The sequence below is a fragment of the Oryza sativa genome, chromosome 1, assembly GCF_034140825.1.
Source record: "Oryza sativa Japonica Group chromosome 1, ASM3414082v1".
Taxonomy (NCBI): domain Eukaryota; kingdom Viridiplantae; phylum Streptophyta; class Magnoliopsida; order Poales; family Poaceae; genus Oryza; species Oryza sativa.
In genome coordinates this window covers 5,562,746-5,582,522 of record NC_089035.1, presented here as the reverse complement: position 1 = coordinate 5,582,522, position 19,777 = coordinate 5,562,746, and the positions used below count along the sequence as shown (strand labels likewise).

The 19,777-nt window shown below is 37.1% G+C and overlaps 1 protein-coding gene across 3 annotated transcripts; it reads left to right on the top strand.

Annotated features, from left to right (window-relative positions):
• The first annotated feature begins 4,145 nt into the window (after positions 1 to 4,145).
• On the top strand, positions 4,146 to 13,582 carry LOC9271572 (MADS-box transcription factor 3-like). 3 transcript variants are annotated; one of them, XM_015777012.3, is made up of 10 exons: positions 4,146 to 4,385; positions 4,717 to 5,003; positions 10,351 to 10,432; positions 11,543 to 11,604; positions 11,703 to 11,802; positions 11,990 to 12,031; positions 12,153 to 12,194; positions 12,306 to 12,481; positions 12,635 to 12,693; positions 13,093 to 13,582. In XM_015777012.3, exons 1-9 carry the CDS (start codon positions 4,371 to 4,373, stop codon positions 12,654 to 12,656), a joined length of 828 nt encoding a protein of 275 aa, XP_015632498.1. In that variant the 5' UTR covers positions 4,146 to 4,370; the 3' UTR covers positions 12,657 to 12,693; positions 13,093 to 13,582. The 3 variants fall into 3 exon arrangements, with proteins under 3 accessions (XP_015632498.1, NP_001411501.1, XP_066163391.1); NM_001424572.1 differs by having other exon boundaries at positions 11,700 to 11,802; positions 13,093 to 13,331; XM_066307294.1 differs by lacking the exons at positions 12,635 to 12,693; positions 13,093 to 13,582 and having other exon boundaries at positions 12,306 to 12,485.
• Positions 13,583 to 19,777: the final 6,195 nt, after the last annotated feature.

The window sequence follows — 19,777 nt, the reverse complement described above, 5'->3', positions numbered from 1 at the left end:
ATCTATACAGTTTAGTACTTTCTGCAGGTTTGTGTAGCCATAGCTAGCTATACATTTTTTTGGTGAAAATCAAATCAAGCATTTGGTCACAGAATCAACATGACAACGTGTGAGAGGCAGTTATGTGTTTAGGAAAGTGTCACATGTCAACTGGAGTAGTAGTGTGTGTCATTATGCCAGTCTCTTTCAACAAGAACAACTATTGCTTAAGGGATGAAACCTCTTGCAGACCAGCTAAAGATCTTTTTCTTCATGTGGGAGCATCCTTATTTCAGGCAAACAATCAATGTTGTCACCATAGCATCTTCTCCATGGCTTCTCCATTTGATCATCTCCTTTCCATTTAGTGTGTTCTTGATGCATGTATATGCAATATTGCTCTCTTTCTTTCCACCCATAAAGCTTTGTTTAAAGTTGATGGTTATGTTTAATGTTCTCTGAATTTGTGGCCTCAGAACTATACCAGAAGTGAAGTTTGTCCTCTGATATGTGGAAGATAGCATTCATCTCTTCCTCTTCACCAAATTATTGATCCACATTAATTATTTTCTCTGACCGTGCTAATTCTGACAGGAAGACTGGAACACCGACTTGCTACTTTTTCACTGAAGAAAGAACAATGAAATGCTTGAAAGAAAACCTGTTGCCATCAATTGTTCTTGTGACTCTGCAGTCTGTGGATCCCAACACGTACCTGAATAATCCAAAGCCTCAAAGTAAAACAGCAGAATCCTAATTTCATTTTCATGTCTTACTCTTTGTTAGAAAACGATAAGCGAACAAACGATAAATAACAATAGATCAATCACAAAAGACACGAGATTTAACGTGGAAAACCCTCCCAAAACAGGAGAGAAAAAACCACGGGCGCCAGCCAGCAAAATATATTCACTATATCTGGAGTGAGGTTACATCGCCACACGACGGCTTACAAGAGGTATATATACGGTGGAACCCTATGCTCTGGCCCAAGCCTCCCGGCGACGGGCCTCCGCTCCGCTACGGCAGAAGCTGGCCTTTATTAAGTGCAAATGAATTTGGATCACAACTCAACACTCTTCTCCTAGATGACAATATTTCTGCCTGATTATAAACTGTGATTTTTTTCCCTGATTTTATAGAATCTGGTACTTATAACTGCAAATTTATGAAACTAATACCAGAATATTAATTCCCAGTTAACAAGCAAGTTCAGTGTCATTCATGTGGCCACTTACCTGACAAGCTAGCTAGCAATCATTTCTGAAGCTGCAGCAAACCCCATGCCTTGCCAATCAGGAACTAGCCCTGCGTTACCATCCGAAGAACACTACGTTGTGCCTGGATCACCACAGGATAGCACAGTGCTCTAATAATTGGCTCAAAGCTGCTGTGGTGAGCCCCAGCTGGGGCTCAAAGACCTGGAGCCTGCCCTTCTTCTCAACCATGAATGACGGTTTATTTCATCAGAATGTAGTAGTAAATTCGCCCTCCCGAAATTAATGTGCTGTCATAAACTGATAGAAAACACATACTGATCTAATTACTGTGTGTTAAATTCAGAGCATGCATTGCAACTTTTTTTTGCTAAATCAATTCAGAGCACACTGCAACCTTTTTGTTAACTTTCGGTTGGATTAGCATCCCAGTTAAAGCTTCAACAACTTCAGTGACAGCAGGTGGAAAACGAGCAAGTGTACAAAATACAGGTACTTCAAAAGAAATCTACTTATGCCACATGGAATTCAAACTCAATAGGCCTATTATTTCGAAAAGAGAGAAATTCAATATGCCTATGAAAAACTATATATGTATCATCTTAATTTGGAATACAGATCACACAAAACCCATATTTAATTAAGGTACTAGAGATATTAACCAAATTAAATAATCTAATATCTCAATCGCGTAATGCTTATCATTCATGGATATGATGTGTTCTGAAAGGAAGCTATATGACTAGGTTCTATTTGGTGCAATATTAGAAATGTAGCCAAAAAGTTCAGCAATATGCGGTCTGAAAGTTCACAGATTCTGATATATTTGTTCATGTTTCAGAAACACTGACAACTGATCTGGTGTTGATTCCAGTATGTAAAATCTATCCATACTGTATGGTTTCCTCAGCTAAGTTAAAAATCATAGCATGAGCTTTCATTTTACTCCTAATAGTTCAATTTACATCATAACTAGGCAAATTAAACTCTAATTCGTGTCTAATGGGCTTCAGATTTGTAGACAAGAACCCAAAATATCTTCCATTGTTCCAGAGGTACCTGCAATTAATATAGCAAGTTTGCCCAAGTCAACCACCTCAATCTCCACTGTTTGATTGGACGTTTAGGTTTCATATCACCAAGGTTCAATCAGTGTGGAGTACTTTTCAGTCCTTCTGGCCTGTGCCAAATGTAGAAGGAGAGCCTTTTCTCTGATTTGATCCATTCTTGCAAGCTACAGGTAAGTTGATTTGATTCCACATAGAATTATTTTTCTTCTTTGTTTTTCCATGCCTTTTCTTCTCTGTCATAAACTCCTAATTTAGCTACTATAATTTTTTCAGTGAATCCTAGCTAAGAGTTAGTTTATTGTTCTTTTTAGGTACTGAATTTTGGTACATACTAGCAAATTGTCATATACAGCAACAAGGATCTAGTGGCATGAGACTTTGGCAAGTGTTCTTGCAGAAACCAAAATCAGAGCTGCCTCCATTTGGCTGAATAATTCTGGCCATTTCTAACCGTTCCTCATTGCTTTTCTCCTTATGCATATACTGGAAAGGTAGCTCTGCAAAAGTCAGGTAGACAATAACACTAGAAGCAGTTATATATGCTTGCAAAAATTCACAACCTTTCCAAACAAAATTTATTTCTTACACCATTCCACCAGGAATGGAATTTCAATACTACCTTGCCAAGTGCAGTTACAAAATGTTCACCAAAACGTCCAAACCTTCGCTGCAACTTTAATTTGGACATAATTCATATATACTTGCTAGTATAGCAACAGGAATGCTGCATAGTGACAACACATCTAGGATCATGTCCCAACTCTGATAGATCCATTACACCAACCTATCTTGAGACAGTGCCAATGCAGGAACTAACCTCTCATGGAAATGCATGGTAGCTAGCTCCACAATGTGACACATGTAAGTCTCAAGTTCACCGTGCGAAAAATCACGATGCGCGAATCGCCCCCCCAATTTCGACAGGTAAGGGTAGATCTTCATCGATCGGCCAGTTGAAAACAACAACGGCGGTACAACGATCGGCCATCATCGTGCACCGCACCGCGGCGGTGGCCCAGAGCCGGTGATGGGGATGTATGGACGGTGGAGTGAGTGGAGAGAGGGTTGGCAGCAAGCATGATGCATCACATTATGTGAGGAAGAGATAGGGGCCCCATGAGAGCAACTGAAAGGACTGTGCTGAATTAATAGGAGGCTGCTGCTGGTGAGTACTTAGCCATTATCTCTGCATCCTATGTGACAAACAGAAACTGGACAGTGTATGTGGAGTGTCACATGGTTGTATATACATCATACATTAAATCATCTCTATGCTGTATATATAGATTTGCTTTGTTTTTACTCTCTGATGATCTGATCGGTAGAATAAAGCAACTAGTTATCAGTTATTATATATCACACAAATTAAATAGGAAAGTAATTTGATTTGCTGAATTGGAAACTACAGTAAAACTTGTTAGGTGAGTTCTGAAAAAAAAAGTGCATCTGCTGAACTTCATTGGCAAAACAATGTAAAGCCCTTGGCATTAACATCTGTAACATTGTCTCAGATATATCAGCTTACAAGGTTCCTGAACTGTGAAAAGTGAAACAAAAAGGAGGAAAGCAATAACCGGTCTTGCTGTTCCCACAACTGTTTTTTTGTGTCTAACATGCAGTTTACCAGTCCAAACAAAGCAAGTTTCAGACTTACAGCAACAAGAAGCAAAGCTTTGCAAGCAGAGTTACATCAGAGTTACTTGCATTACATATTCTGAGGTAAAATGGATATGGAGACATATGTATCTGACAGCACAGCACTGCCTGCCAGGACAAGAGATCAAAGAGTAAAGACTGATGGAAAGAGAGCTAGCTAGTAGTAAATCAGAAAGGTTGTGGATTGCAGTCAGAAGAAACAACAAGCTAGAGATAGATAGCTATCAGATTGGAATTGGCCACAAAAGCTACTGCTAACTACATTCACCTCACATTTCTTCTTCCCCTTTCCCTCCTCCTCCTCTTCTTCCTCTTCTTCTCCCCCACCTCTCTCTTTAATACCTCTCCTCCTCCTGTTGCTGCTTCTGCCTCTCTCACATCTTCTTTCTTTCCTTCTCTGGATCTCTTCCATCTTCAGAAGAGAGAGCACTAGTTAGCATACCCATCCATGATGAACATGATGGTAAATTCTGGCTTTCTTGCTTTTGGATAAATTTTGCTTCCTTTCTTAACTTGAGCACAAGCTTGTGTTATATGTGGTGTGGAATCTTGGTTGCCATGTTGTGAGGATTTAGCTAGAGAGTCAAGAAAGAGGAATATATGCTTTATGTAGATAGGAGTAGGATCTCTGGGTCTTTAAACATCACCATGACAAGCAAAGATAAGAACAGGAGAGCAGTTCTTGATTATTATTTTTCTTCTCATCAAGAAATTAAGCCGGAGATAGACATGGCAGCTGCACGCAGTGATTCACTTCTTGATTTCTTGATTTGGGTTGTTGCGTTTGTGTCCAGACCGATCTGAGCTGCGGGCCATCGTCGATGACGGAGCTGACCGCGGCAGCGGCGCCGGCTGGGTCAGGATCGTCGGCGGCGGTGGCGGCGGGGAGCAGCGAGAAGATGGGGAGGGGGAAGATCGAGATAAAGCGGATCGAGAACACGACGAACCGGCAGGTGACCTTCTGCAAGCGCCGCAATGGCCTCCTGAAGAAGGCGTACGAGCTGTCCGTCCTCTGCGACGCCGAGGTTGCCCTCATCGTCTTCTCCAGCCGCGGCCGCCTCTACGAGTACGCCAACAACAGGTGATTCACAAAATACTATCTCATCTCATCCTACTTATGCTTATATAATCCATAAAATTAACCAAGAGGTCTAAAAAGGCTATGGAAATATGCATACACAATAGAAGCTACACATATGTTTCTTTTTTTTAAAAAAAAAGAAGAAAATGTTTGTTGGTTGAGTTCATGGTTGTCCAAATTGGAGCAAGTATGGAGATAGCTTTCATGGGGGCAAAGAGAGGGGAGGGTCAAATGGGAGATGCATCTTTTGTTACTTCTGTTATTAACTGTCTCGTGTTATTTGGTGTTTCTGGGGGGAAAGAAAGAAAATCGCAACAGTTTCTCTCTTGCTTGCTTGTGTGTGTGTGCTAGCTAGCTTCTTTTGCTGCTTTCCTTTGTGCTTCTGGTGAGGTGAGCTAGATGTTTGAGATAGATCTAGGACAGTGCTTGCTGTGTGTAGTATGCTGCTGCTTCCTTTCTTTCTCTCTCTCTCTCTCTCTCTCTCTTGTGTGTGTGAGATGAGAGAGAGAGAGAGATGTTCTTCTTTGGCTTGGTGGTCCTGCTCTTTTCTTGCTGTATTTATGTTTTTTCCTTTCTCTCTCCACTGTGGCAAGCTGTGTGCTTGTATGTCTGTGTGGCAGAGCTAGCTGTAGAGATAGATGAAGAGAGAGAGAGAGGTGAGCTTTAAGATCTCTCTCACACCTCATGATGTGTATGATCACACACATATTTGCACAAAAAATATAGAGCATCCTGGGGCTCCATTCATCATCTTTCCCTTTTGTGTAGCTTTGCTTGTGTAGAAGCAGATCTCTAGATAGCAAGGAGAGTGTGTATGGTTGGCCATGGCATTGATGTACTAGTAGTTAGTTTGTACATGAATGTGCCAAGTGTTAGTGTATGTATGTTTGATCAGGTAATAAGGGTAGAGGGATAAACAAGCAGCTGATGATATAACACTCTCTCTCTCTCTTGTGTTCCAGTTTCTTTTGCATCATCTCCTGTTTCCAACCAATGAGCTGCTAGGGTTAGGGCTTCATCCCCATGTGCATCTCTCTCTCTCTCTCTCATGAGTGTGTGTGGCTGTGTGGTGCAAATTTTAGTCCCGAGCAACTTCACGAGGGCAGGTGATGCCTGACAGCACCACTGTACTTTTGAACAGGAACCAAACACAAAGAAGGGATCCAACAAAGAAACAGCAGTAAAGATGAAAAAAATACAGTAAAGTATATAGGGGAGTACATATGCATGCGTTTGATTTACTGAAAGAATTTACACAAAGATGATTGTTCCATATTTTTTGCATGTCTCCCTTTCCTCATAAGCTATACATACTGAATAATGTGATTATATAAAAATATTAGCTAGTCTTTTTTTACAAATGATTTTGTTATGACTATTAGTTCTAGTTATGTGTCGTATGCATGTAAATAAAAAAGTGGCAGGATAAGCTTATTTGTTTTTTCATCAAATAAAGAAAACTAAAATTTGTGTACCAAAATATCAGTTTCAATGTTATGTGAAAACATGTCATGCAGGCATAAAAAAAATTACACACATGGCCACTGTTGTCTAGTTATGTTGAAGAAAAAACTGAAAAACTGTGGTCTGCATGAAGTATTTGAAATCAATTAATAAAACATATTGACTTTTTCTTTTTTGCTTCGCGACTAATCAATCCTCCTTGAAAAACGAAATTAGAAGCACATATATACGTTTTGTTGCACTGCTTAAACATGGGGATCAGAAACCTCTCATGTATCCTCACCAAAAAAAAAAAAAGAGAAAGAAAAAGAAGCCTCTCTTGTACGGATGACACGTGTCCATGCAGCCACTGTCGCAGTAGAAATGGCGTCCAATGGCGTGGCAGCAATGGTACAACTACTGGGCCTGCATTTGTATTGGGAGACTACAAGAGGAGTGAAGAAAAGCTGGTGGCTTTGGTCAGAATGGGAATGGGTAAAAGCCTACAGTTGTGTAGTGTAGTCTCTGTGTGTGCGTTGCTGCCTTGTTGCCCTCGTTTGTCCATTGGGTTAAAACCAGTCTCACTGTTGCTGCCCAATCATGTGAAATCCTGTGCCCAGCTTCACATTGGGCAGCCAAATAGCGTTCTCGAGAATCCTAAGGTTTCATTTCTTTCTTGCCAGGAAGATAGTAGGATTGATGTCTGTACTTCAGTACTACCATTACTCCAATTTCTTTGGTCCTCGAACAATATGTTTACTGGTACATTACCACTGTAATGTGACATCTTTTTTGCATTTTTTTAGATAATGGACATCTTTTTTGCTACCCAAAATATAAGAAATTCTAAGGAATGACAGAAAGTAGGTGAAATAAAATAGGAAATAATTGTGGTAGGTTGATATTGAGGAGCAGGTGAAAAAAGTTTTTATATTTAGGATGGAGGGATTAAGTAATTTCTTGCCTGAAAATCTTCATTTGGGTTGGAGGGGATTGATAGTGCTCGCTGCTTGATATGATTGTTTGTTAGTTATTTTATGCAGCAATTGCACGCTTTATGTTTGGACAAAGGAAAATTTCAAAGGTTGTAGTGAAAAGACATGAGCTAGCTAGCAGTCACTTCACAGTAGCATGCATGAACAGAAGATCTTTGAAGAATATTTTTGGAGAACCTTTTGGGGATATCTTTGGTATACAGTGATCTCTAGCTAGGTTTTTTTTAGGGTAGTACTCCGTATACTATTTCCACATATTTGTCGGTCCTTGGAAATTAAAATGATTTATTCTCATGGATTTATCATCATAAGCAGTTTCTGCTCAAGTATTGTCAGCAGTTTGTGTTATTGACTTGTTTGGTAGTTTTTTTTTTTTTTGAAGAACTTATTTGCTAGTTGGCTGACTAGGTAGCAAGTACACCATTTTGGAAGGTGGCCTTCCACAATTTTCTGTCTAAATATGCTTAATTATATGGACATAACAATATCTCCTTTGTGACAATAAAAACTGTGGAACTACGTAGTTCCACGTATACGTTACGTGGTTACATTAGTAAGTACAACCTTGTAAAACATTAGCATGTCATATGCATTGATCTGCCTAAGAAACGAGAATAAAATCTCTGCGATGAGAAGTACTGTTGGAGAGTTTATAGATTGCTTAAGGTAATAGGATATTTTTTGTTTTCTTGTTATATACTATTCATCGTAAGCTCTGCTCCTATTGCCGCATGCCCTGTTTTCTTCAAGCTATTCAAGCTAGATATGATGCTTTGCTTGATAACTATGCAAGAAAAAACAAGATTTATAAGGTCAAAATAAGTTTGCTTCCTACATGCTTGGGTTTTTCATATGTTAAGGTTGAAAATCATAATTAACAAACACACCAAAACTAAAATAGAATACATAATGTGATCGTGAGGTGAACACGGGATAAGTGTTGTTTGGGCTGTCAAACGTACGTTCTATACAACTGAACTCCAAATATATATTATCATCCATACCATCATTTTTGAGTTTTCTTATTTTTCAAAAAAGAGAAAATACTAGTGTATCCCCAGTCCATAGTATATCTAAGCCTTGATTTTTTTACCTTTTATTTATAGTATTATTAGAGTTCACTTAAGAACTTAGCTCTGGTACTACTCATTTTTTTATACTAAATTTATGAATGCACTTTGTAAGTCATCACATATTTGTACATCTAATTGTTTAGCAATGTGCACAAAATTAACTATTTGTTATCTAGTTAAGGTGTATATTAATATGATTCCGTGATTTCGTTAACTTGTACTGAAAACGGAGTAGCATGTTAGGGCCACTATTCTATAGCTTTATCTGTTAATTCGAACCTGCAATTTCAGAAGTGTCTTTATATCGGTTTCAAAGAGTGATAAAGCGCACATACACTGATCCTTAGTCCATTATATGTAGTCTTGTATGCTCTTTTTCGGATGAAAATAGTTTTATACGCTTGGTGCCATTATTCTCTTGACATAGTGTCTCAAAATTTTGTAACTTAATGCTGATCTTTAGTTCATTATATGTAGTCTTATATGCTCTTTTTCGGATGAAAATAGTTTTATACGCTTGCTACCATTATTCTCTCTTGACGTAGTCTCTCAAAATTCCGAACTTCACAGTCTCAGTTTGCATACTTTTTGTTTTCTCTTCTTTGATTTAGGGAGCCTTGAGTTATTTTCGTTGAATAGTACGTATTACTAGTATATAAGAAGCACATAGCAGCGACTTTTGATTTGCAGTCATTTTATAATATGAAAAATACCCCACAAAAAATAATATGAAAAATAGAATAAGTGAAACTAGTAATAATCGGCAAGTGCTAACTAATGGGGATAAATATAACTCATGAAATATTGCCAAATAAGATGATGTCTGAATACACTGGAGTCGCACAATTGTTTTTTTCCTTGTCTGGTGGCGTCAGCTAGCGTTTGTGTTCACTTGTCCCTTCGACACACCGGTATATCACGATTTCTTGTGCCGTACCCAAAAACAAAATCATGGATAAGAAACACACATCACACCAATGGAGTCGTCTAGTCTCATTTTGTGCATCAAAACCCCCAGATCGATGACAGGAAAAGCTCTCTATCTCCTCGGTAAAGAGAAACAGTACTCCACTGTGCTACTCTGCAGTAGTTCATGAATGAGCGAGTGACTTGTGATAGCGCACGATTCGGACCAATGTGCTATGTTGTGTTTTAACTATGGTCATTTGCCCTTGAACGCCACATTCTAAATGTGAAGTATTCCCTCCTGTTCATATGATAAATCGTTTGATTTTTTTTTCTAATCAAACTTCTTTAAGTTTATTAAATTATAGAAAAATATATTAGTATGTTCAACATAAAACAAAAATATTATCAAAATAATTAATGTTTAATTTAATGAAACTAATTTGATATTTTAGATGTTAAATTTTTTTATAAACTTGATCAAACTAACAAAGTTTGACTAGAAAAGAAAATCAAATGACTTATAATATGAAATGGAGGGAATACTAGATATTAATGTCAGTTTCAACTTTCTACTGCACTTATTTATACTGTATTCTCTGTATTACTAATTGATGTTGGTTATTTTCGTCCTTTTAGTAGTACATGAAGATGCTGACAAGCTATGCTCAGTTGCCTCTTGTGTAAACTTTTAAAACCAATACTTATACGATAATTTCGGGATAGTAAATTCAATTAATTATCATACTTTTCTCCCTCATAGCTAGCTTGCCGAAAATTATATGTTCTAGAAAAAAAAACTTTTTTGGAATTGCCTAGCGAGTAAGTTTTTTTTTTCGCAGTCGTCTTGGCTATACTGTTCTGAAACTGGTAATTTCTTGTGTAGGAGTGATTAAACATAACCCTTGACTAATCATGGTCATATTGCAGTGTGAAATCCACCGTTGAGAGGTACAAGAAGGCAAACAGTGACACCTCCAACTCTGGCACAGTTGCAGAAGTCAATGCCCAGGTAACATCATGTCATTTCTTTCAGTCTACATTCTTCAACTAGTACTAAATTTTCCGAATTGACTCCGAGATGTGGACATATATAGATATCAGAATAACAGTAAGAGCAATCTTTAAATGCTATAGAACTTTCAACATTCTTACTAGTTACTGTTGTGCAAACGCAAACATGCATGACCTCTCTGAGCAAAATCTTCAGACAAGAAATCCTGAGCAGAAAGTTATGGGCATTACACAGCGGTTATTGCAGCCAACCAATGCTCTGAGGAGTCAGGATCCTCTGTATGATCCAGTGGATCACATGCAATTGTTCATTAGACCAATATCGTAATTTCATGGCGGTAGAGATGCCTAGGGGTTCACAAATCTTAGACAAACATTGAAAATTTGTGGATTAATGTAGAGAACAATTAAAACCATCAATTGTTTATGCTTAGTCATGTCCACCAGCCATGAATTAATCTTGCAATTTATGAGTATCATAAACCAGCTAGTAGTCAAAAACTGCAGTATGTATCCCCTTGAAGGCTTGAACAGAACTATTTGGTGTGCTCAGTATATTATAGGTTGAAGGAAACTATAGGGGTGTGAAGTAGTATTTCTAATAAGAATTAATTTCCTGGCACCACATGAAATATTACTCCATAAACAAATGTACTACGTAAGTAGTTAGTAGTAGTAAAAACAGACTATCTGAATTTATACACTAACTCCATCCTATTTCTTAACTTATATAACTTAATTTGATGATTCTATCCCAGCACAGTAAGCTACTATAGTATGAACCTTCAGACTGCACTGATGTTTTTCTGCTAGAGTGGTGTATTGCATACAGTAGATTTTTATTGAAAAAAAAACTTGGCCTGTAAAATTTCTTATAGCTAAATCTGAGAGATCATGTAGTTTTTTGTGAAGAATATGACGTACGTAACATAAAACTTTTAAACAAAGACATGTTTAATACATAAGTGAAAATTGAAATAGACTAATTATAACCCAAACAGGAGTTTTTCTCTGCGAATGTTCGGTTGAACATCATTTCAGCTAGAATATGTTTTCAACATAAACTTTATGTACTGATGAATGCTATCATATATGCTGCAAACTGCAGCACTACCAGCAGGAGTCCTCCAAACTGCGCCAACAAATCAGTAGCTTACAGAACGCAAACAGGTAAAGATTCCAGATACGTATGACTTACTTTTGCACCAATATAAACCAAAATGTTCTGTATTGCAGTCTAACTCGGCTTGCCTAAATATCTCTAGTAGGACCATAGTGGGGGATTCTATCAACACCATGAGCCTCAGGGACCTTAAACAGGTAGAGAACAGGCTGGAGAAAGGCATAGCTAAGATAAGGGCTAGAAAGGTATATAGTGCAACTCAATTTAAAGCATTATATAACTTATAGTATACATCAGCTATTTCTTCATGACTTTTGACTAAGTGCAAATTCTATGTTCTTTAATTCCATGCATGAGCTATCGATGTCCTTTGTATATCTCAATTTCATTTTGATCGTCCTAATCAACCCAGTGGACATTTCTTTATCGCAGAATGAGCTGTTATATGCTGAAGTTGAGTACATGCAGAAAAGGGTAAGTAAGATCATAGCACGAGAACTCGTTTTATGCCAACCGTACGTAGTTTCCTTTCTTTTGCATGTCTTAGTTCCATTTTTCAGACCAAATTACATGTCACATATATATTATTCTTCAGGAAGTTGAGCTGCAGAATGACAACATGTACCTGAGGAGCAAGGTAAATACATTCCTATGAGGATAAGTTATTGCAGTTCCAATATAGTTAATTACCAACTGAATTCTTTCTGAGAGCTGTGGCCTCTGATTATATAAATAATTGATTATGTAGGTTGTTGAGAATGAGAGGGGACAGCAGCCACTGAACATGATGGGGGCAGCATCAACAAGTGAATACGATCATATGGTTAATAACCCATATGATTCCAGGAACTTTCTTCAAGTGAACATCATGCAGCAGCCTCAGCATTACGCCCATCAGCTGCAGCCAACTACCCTTCAACTCGGGTAAATTGAGATCAATTAACTGAATATATATGCTTACAGAATTTCATGCTCCAGAGATCGAGATTATATTATTCAGTCTTTTTGTGTTTCTTACAAATCCAGCTACATATGTTAATATACAGTTCTTGTTTAACTTTTGTTTCTATTCTGCAGGCAGCAGCCGGCCTTCAATTAGTTTTGGTGTAGACACCGTACGTACACACGTACGTTAGGTAAATAAAACACTCAGTACTGTAGATTTATACCTACACAAAAGTATATATTTGCAGAGTATAATCCAGTTAGGCAAGTTGATATTTACCCTCTGCTATTTTTACATAACTGCCAGCGGATACTATTTACTTTCGAACTTTGGCAACTCGTCTTTGGAAATGATAAAATGTTATTAAAGTGTGCTATATCTTAAATACAAGCATCGGACTTTTGTTCACTTTGGTCTAACAATTTGAGAGAAAACAATGTTCAATATTCAAATGGAAAGTAAATGTTGTCAGTTATTTAGAAACGAAGGGAGTATATGTATTACTGGCATTCATCTTAATAATTAACTCAGTAACTGTTTCTTACATCTCTTGTAGTTGAAATCTGAAAGTGTGTTGTATCTGTTGCAGATGAAATCTGAAGGCGTCGATACCCGCGGCTACGTAACAGCGTGATCAACCTGAAGAAATCGATGCAGTAATTCTATGTGTTCGTCAGATCATCATAACCAGTATTGTCATTAGGCGTTGTGAAAAAAAAATGTGTCAGCATGCATTGCAAGCTAGCGTTTGTGGCTGCTCATCAGCTGCATGCGTAATTGCGTACGTGCACAAATTAAACAGACCTTGCCACCATTGTGCCATATTGTGTGTGTTGTATGATATATATATATATATATATATATATATATATATATATATATATATATATATATATATATATATATATATATATATATATATATATATATATATATATATATATATATATATATATATAAACAGCACGTTTGTGCTCTGATTCGTGTAACTGATCAGCAGATCAAACTCTACCACTGCCGATATATATGTGAGGACCATGGATTGATGCATTGTCGTTGATCTTCATGTTGTGTCTTCATCCGTTTCATATTATAAAACGTTTGACTCTTTTCCTAGTCAAACTTTATTAAGTTTATAGAAAAATTTAACATCTAAAATATGAAATTAATATCATTAAATCTAACATTGAATATGTTTTCATAATATGTTTGTTTTGTGTTGAAAACATTGTTATATTTTCTATAAATTTGATTAAATTTAAAGATGTTTAACTAAGAAAATAATCAAACGAACTTATAATATGAAACGAGGGAGTATTATATATCTACGGTCTTTGCTAGAATTTTGATTTTACACGTACTGGTTCTGTTGAAAATTACTATATATTTGCAAATCAACCTGGCGTGCATGTGTCAACCATTCAGATCATGCATGGAACTATGCAAGACAGGAGGTACTGTGATGAATATGTCCCAAAATTATATATTCATATATATATGTGTACCCACTCACGAAAATTTGTTATTCGGTGTTGCTTTTAAAACATATATGTTATTCGACAAGTTGGCGTTTCAAAATTTTAAGCACAAATACAAGGCTAAAATGTAGCTTTCATAACTGCAATTCGTCTCCAAAGGTAAAAATATCATGATTGTGGTGGGTAAAACGTTAGGCGGTGGGTTTTGCAAATTTCATGTCAATTCTAACAGCGGTACCGGTGGCCACGAAGAGCCCAAACCCAGCTGAGGTACAGGCCCAACAAGACAGCACGGCCCAGTACCAGCAGTGGGCCATCTCGTGGGCTCGTGGCCTGGTTTACTTTCTCTCATGTGGCCCAAGTTGATGGCGTTAGACATGTGGCCCATATTTCAGTAACCGTTTAACCAGTAAGAAAGTTTACTTTAGATTCCTCCATACAGGTCAAGTTTTATTCACATCTCTCGACCCAAAACCAGGTACCGTGTATAGCTTCCCCCGACTTCTAAAACCAATAATATCTAATCCCTCGATAATATTGATAGCAGTTTCGGTCTACATGGTATGTTCACGGTTCAACCGGTTTTAATCCAATGTGACTTTAATTTTACGTATACGTGACACTCCAATTAGAAAAAAAAAAAATGCAGCGGGATCAAATTCTGTGGTCCTTGCTTCTCGTGAGGTCTGCAGAAAAATTCAACATGGATAAATGGTCAACGATTTTTTTTTGTTTACTTTCCATCAGAATTAAAGAGACAGGCCCGATTTTGCTATATCTCACTCGAAAGATTTTTTCTTATCTCTCACTCGATTTTCTCACTCAAATTTACAGTGCATTTTCTTGTAAGTTACAGTGTAATTTATAAAACTTACACTGTAACTTTTGTAAGTTACACTGTAATTTTTGAATTTTTGCATGTAAATTTTAAATTTTGTATTGGATTTGGTCTTTTTCTTGAGGATATGGTAATTTAGTGTCCATTATGGTGTTTCTTAATTGCTTTTTGCTTTTTATTATATCTATCGGATTTTAATCCAAAGATTAAAAATCTGTGTGATACGATCATAAAAATCTTTCGAAAGATGTATAGGTACTCCCTATTTCGAAAGATGTATAGGTACTCTCTATGAGTAATCGATTTTGCTATATCTCACTCGAAAGATTTTTCTTATCTCTCACTCGATTTTCTTACTCAAATTTACAGTGCATTTTCTTGTAAGTTACAGTGTAATTTATGAAACTTACACTGTAACTTTTGTAAGTTACACTGTAATTTTTGAATCTTCGCATGTAAATTTTAAATTTTGTATTGGATTTGGTCTTTTTATTGAGGATATGGTAATTTAGTGTCCATTATGGTGTTTCTTAATTGCTTTTTGCTTTTTATTATATCTATCGGATTTTAATCTAAAGATTAAAAATCTGTGTGATACGATTATAAAAATCTTTCGAAAGATGTATAGGTACTCCCATGAGTAATATGGTCAATTGTCCCCCCCATTTACATGGCCCATGTTTAACAATCTACAAAAACCGATGTGAAATCACAATTAAAACATGCAGAATCCCCCGCAATATAAAGTCATTCCCAACCCAATGACTAGGATGGTATCCATATTATTAAATAAGCTGCCACCTAGAATAAAAAATGATGTGGCAAGTGAATAAATGAGGAAAGAGAAGGAAACCATGTCTTGCATGAGACATGATTTCTACACAACACCCAAGACATCATGTGAGATAAGTAACATTAAATTTAAGTATGAAATATTGATGTTTGCATTGAAAGAGTAGTGTCTAGTACTAAATTTTTTTGGTGATGTGGAGTTTATGGAAACCATGTCAAGTGTCTTGGGTTGGGAATGGACTAATGCTTGTATATATGGTGACTTTTGCATCCCCCGCAATTGAGGCAGACAAGCGTGGATCACCGTTCCCCTCCATGCCATGCATGAGAGGCTTTGCACTTTGCAGCTGCACAAAATTCTTTTGTTCCCATCTCCTGACATTTCTCGGCTGCCAGGATCTTTATCCGCCAAGTAATAACAACAGCAACAATACTCAGTCACACTGTCACTCACACATGCTTGCTACTGATCAGGATACAGTGCACTCATCGTAGGAAAAAAAAGAAAAATAATTGCTATACATACGACTCAACTGTTCAACTTATGTACGATTGAATTTGATCGGTGGTTGTAAACGGCTGCAGTATATATGAACATGCTCTATTTTGATTGATCTATGGTTACATGTCTCTAATTTTATATATAACCATAGATCAATCAAAATTAGAGACATGTATGAGTTGTACGATCGTACGTGTATTAGTATAAGAAAAGCGTAGAGAATGTAAGACGAAGACTAGTAGAAGACGACGTTGAATTTACTTCTCTTGGATTGAGATGGAGGTGAGAGTGGTAGTAGAGCAGTGGTGTGGTAGTAGTAGCATTTACAACTGTAGCGTGTCTCGCTCCGTCCCCATGACAACTTTAACTACTGTTGCTCCTCAGAGGCAGTGAACTAAATGCGCATTCATGGCCGCTGGATCTAACACTCGTACTACTACTACCGCGCTCAAATAGTCAATTCTACCTCAGCTCATGGTCATCGGTGACATCAAAAGGAAACCAACCGAACGATGGATGACCAGGTGGCGTTTGAATCTAGGGACTTTAACTTTAGTCCCTTTATTTAGACACTAATTTAGAGTGTTAAATATAGACTACTTACAAAATTAATTATATAAATGAAAGCTAATTCGTGAGACAAATTTTTTAAGCCTAATTAATCCATAATTAGAAAATGTTTACTGGAACATCACATAGGCTAATCATGGATTAATTATGCTCAATAGATTCGTCTCGCGAATTAGTCCAAGATTATAGATGGGTTTTATTAATAGTCTACGTTTAATATTTATTATTAGTGTCCAAACATCCGATGTGATAGGGACTTAAATTTGTAAGCAGAGAGAAATTTGTAATCCCATTATGTTCAGATACCACCTCAAATTTGTTTCTTCAGATAGTTCAGATTATGTTGGGTGAGAGAAGAGGGAGAGACAAGCAGAGCAAGCCGGCCAGCCACTGGTGGTGGTCGTCTTCAACGTCGTAGTACGTACGTGCGTACTCTAATGGCGCCGGCCGGCCAGCCGGACGGCCGGACGGGCAGGCGAGCTGGCATACGGCGAGATTTGTCAGGTCGGCCAGTGCAAGCAAAGGCTGCTGCTACTGCTGCAGCTGCAGCTGCAACGACGATGGAGAGATTGCTACTGCCATTTGCGAGCAATTTGCAACTGCAAATTAAAATATGGCCAACCGCGTGGCCCCTCCATCTATCTATAGGGTGTGTTTAGGCCGTGTTTAGTTTCTCCCCTATTTCTAACTTTACATCACATCATATCACATTATAAAAATTTTTATACACATAAACTTTTAATTTTTTTTCTAAACTCCTAACTTTCTTCAAACTTTCAATTTTTTCAGGAATTAAACACACCCTATAGATAGATGGGAGTTGGAAGTTTGAAAAAAAAAAGTTTGGAACTAAACTCGGCCTATCTACCGATGCCCTTGTTTAGTTCCCAACTTTTTCATCACATCAAAATTTTTCTACACATACAAATTTTTAACTTTTCCGTCACATCGTTCTAATTTTAACCAAACTTCTAATTTTTGTGTGAACTAAACACAGCCGATATTCATCGATCGATCGATCGTCTTCTGACTCACTTGTTACTGCTCATCACCGAGTTACCAACGCCTATTGCCGATGCAAAAATGCAATGCAGTAATTCAATCGCGTGTACTGCGTACTGTCGCATGTGTATGTACGCGCGTACTGATCGAACCGTTCGATCGGAAGAGAGATCGAGAAGAACAGATCACCATGCATGTTCTTCTGATGTGTATCTGCACGGCCGGAAAATCGATCGGGGATCTGTCCTACCAAGTGCCCCGGGCCCTCTGTTTTTTAAGAAATTATAGAGACTTTTAAAACGATTAAGAATGAGAACAAAAAGAAAACTATTATAAAAGAAGGGGTTGAAGGTAGAATGGAAAGAAAATTAAACTACGGGTGATTAATGTACTAGTACTACTAATCTTTTATATTTGTGTACAAATGATGAGCTACCATGTCCCTTTTATTGTGAACGGATAGAGTATTTTGGATGTCTCTCATCGTCTGTTTGTAGTCATGATCAAATTTTATACTTTAAAACTTTAATTTTGAACTTAATTTTGATGTTTTCTCATTGTAGTTAGTTTTTGTGTCATTCACTTTTTAAACCGCTAAGAAGTAAGAATACATATATAAAATTTTATCTATAAATTATTTTTAGTTATTTAGTTCATTTTTCTACCTCCGTAGATCAAACTATCATAGCCTAGATACTAAAGCCATGCATGCGTCGGTGCATTCTAAGGTGCTGATAGATAATATATTAATGATAAAAACTGAGTTTATGACAATTATTCGAGAGTAAAAACAAATGAATTGAATTTTATGAAGGTTAGTAAAGTTGATTTTTAAAAGTTTTCTAAGAAACGTTGACGAAGAAAGTTTTGGGATGAATGAGCTTAATTAGAAAGTGTGCATATAATAATCCATAATCCAATTAACACACACAGATTGCTGATTAACTTGAGAAAGAAAAAAAATGCATTGAGAGAGAAGGAATAATCGAAAGGACTCATCTTTTGGCTTATGTGCTTATCAACTAAAATTTGAACACCTTTAATTTGAAGGTGATTTTGGAGTTTTTCACTGAAGTTTATTTTCCAGCCTTTACTTTTAGATCGCTAAGAACACATATATAAAAGTTTTATTCACAAATTATTTTTCGTTTGTAAATATGCCGTTTGACTTATTTCACAGATAAATCAAACGATGGAGGCCCTGTTCTTTTATCCAACAAAACTTAGATTAAATTCTGGATACTCATGGCACGCTTTTCAAACTGCTAAACGGTGCGTTTCGTGCGAAAACTTTCTACATGAAAGTTGTTCTAAATATCAGATTAATCCATTTTTCAAGTTTGTAATAATTAAAACTCAATTAATCACACGTTATTACAATCTCGTTTTGCGTGAAATACTTAATTTTCATCTTCATCTTCAGAGCATTCAAACACCAGTGTACTACACTATTACATGCAGTGTGAGGTAATTGCTTGGCAAATTCGATCGATCGATGGGGGTGTGTGGTTAATTGCACTTTCAGTCTTGCACTACTACACACCAAGGACTCTTCTGATTTTGTAGAGATAGACGCATGTGAAGGCCACATGGAGAGGCTCGTGCCACTGTAAATGTAAAATGCCCCCACAAACCAATTCAATACTCTACTCCTCTCTTCACACACGCATATGTGCGCATTCAATGGGATAGATGGACTTTTGTGAGATGCTGCTACGTTTGATTTTGATTAGCAGGGACTTGTCCTTGGGTAGATGGAGTTCATCAACAGAGATTTTTCAGTGTTTGTCACCAGAGAAAATGCCATCAAGAGCAAGGCTTTCTTTCTTGATTCTTGTTGAAATATAACACCAGAGCTAATTAGGACTCATGCTAAAATATGTTTCGTTGTTGGATTATTGCTATGATTGTTAATTAATTTGGAGAATGACCAGTGGTAGGTCACTTTATGAACGAGCAACACACGAGATATAACCAAAGCAAGAAAAAGGTAATTAATTATCAGGACATACCCTACTAATAAATGTCATGTACCTGCATATGCCGTTGGCGAATGGTGATGGATCTAGACATTTTTGGAGTGTCCGAAATA

Coding starts and splice junctions, on each gene's coding strand:
- LOC9271572 (NM_001424572.1), top strand. Junction 11,605..11,699: donor AGCTTACAGAACGCAAACAG/GTAAAGATTCCA, acceptor AAATATCTCTAG/TAGGACCATAGTGGGGGATT. Junction 12,032..12,152: donor TTGAGTACATGCAGAAAAGG/GTAAGTAAGATC, acceptor ATTATTCTTCAG/GAAGTTGAGCTGCAGAATGA.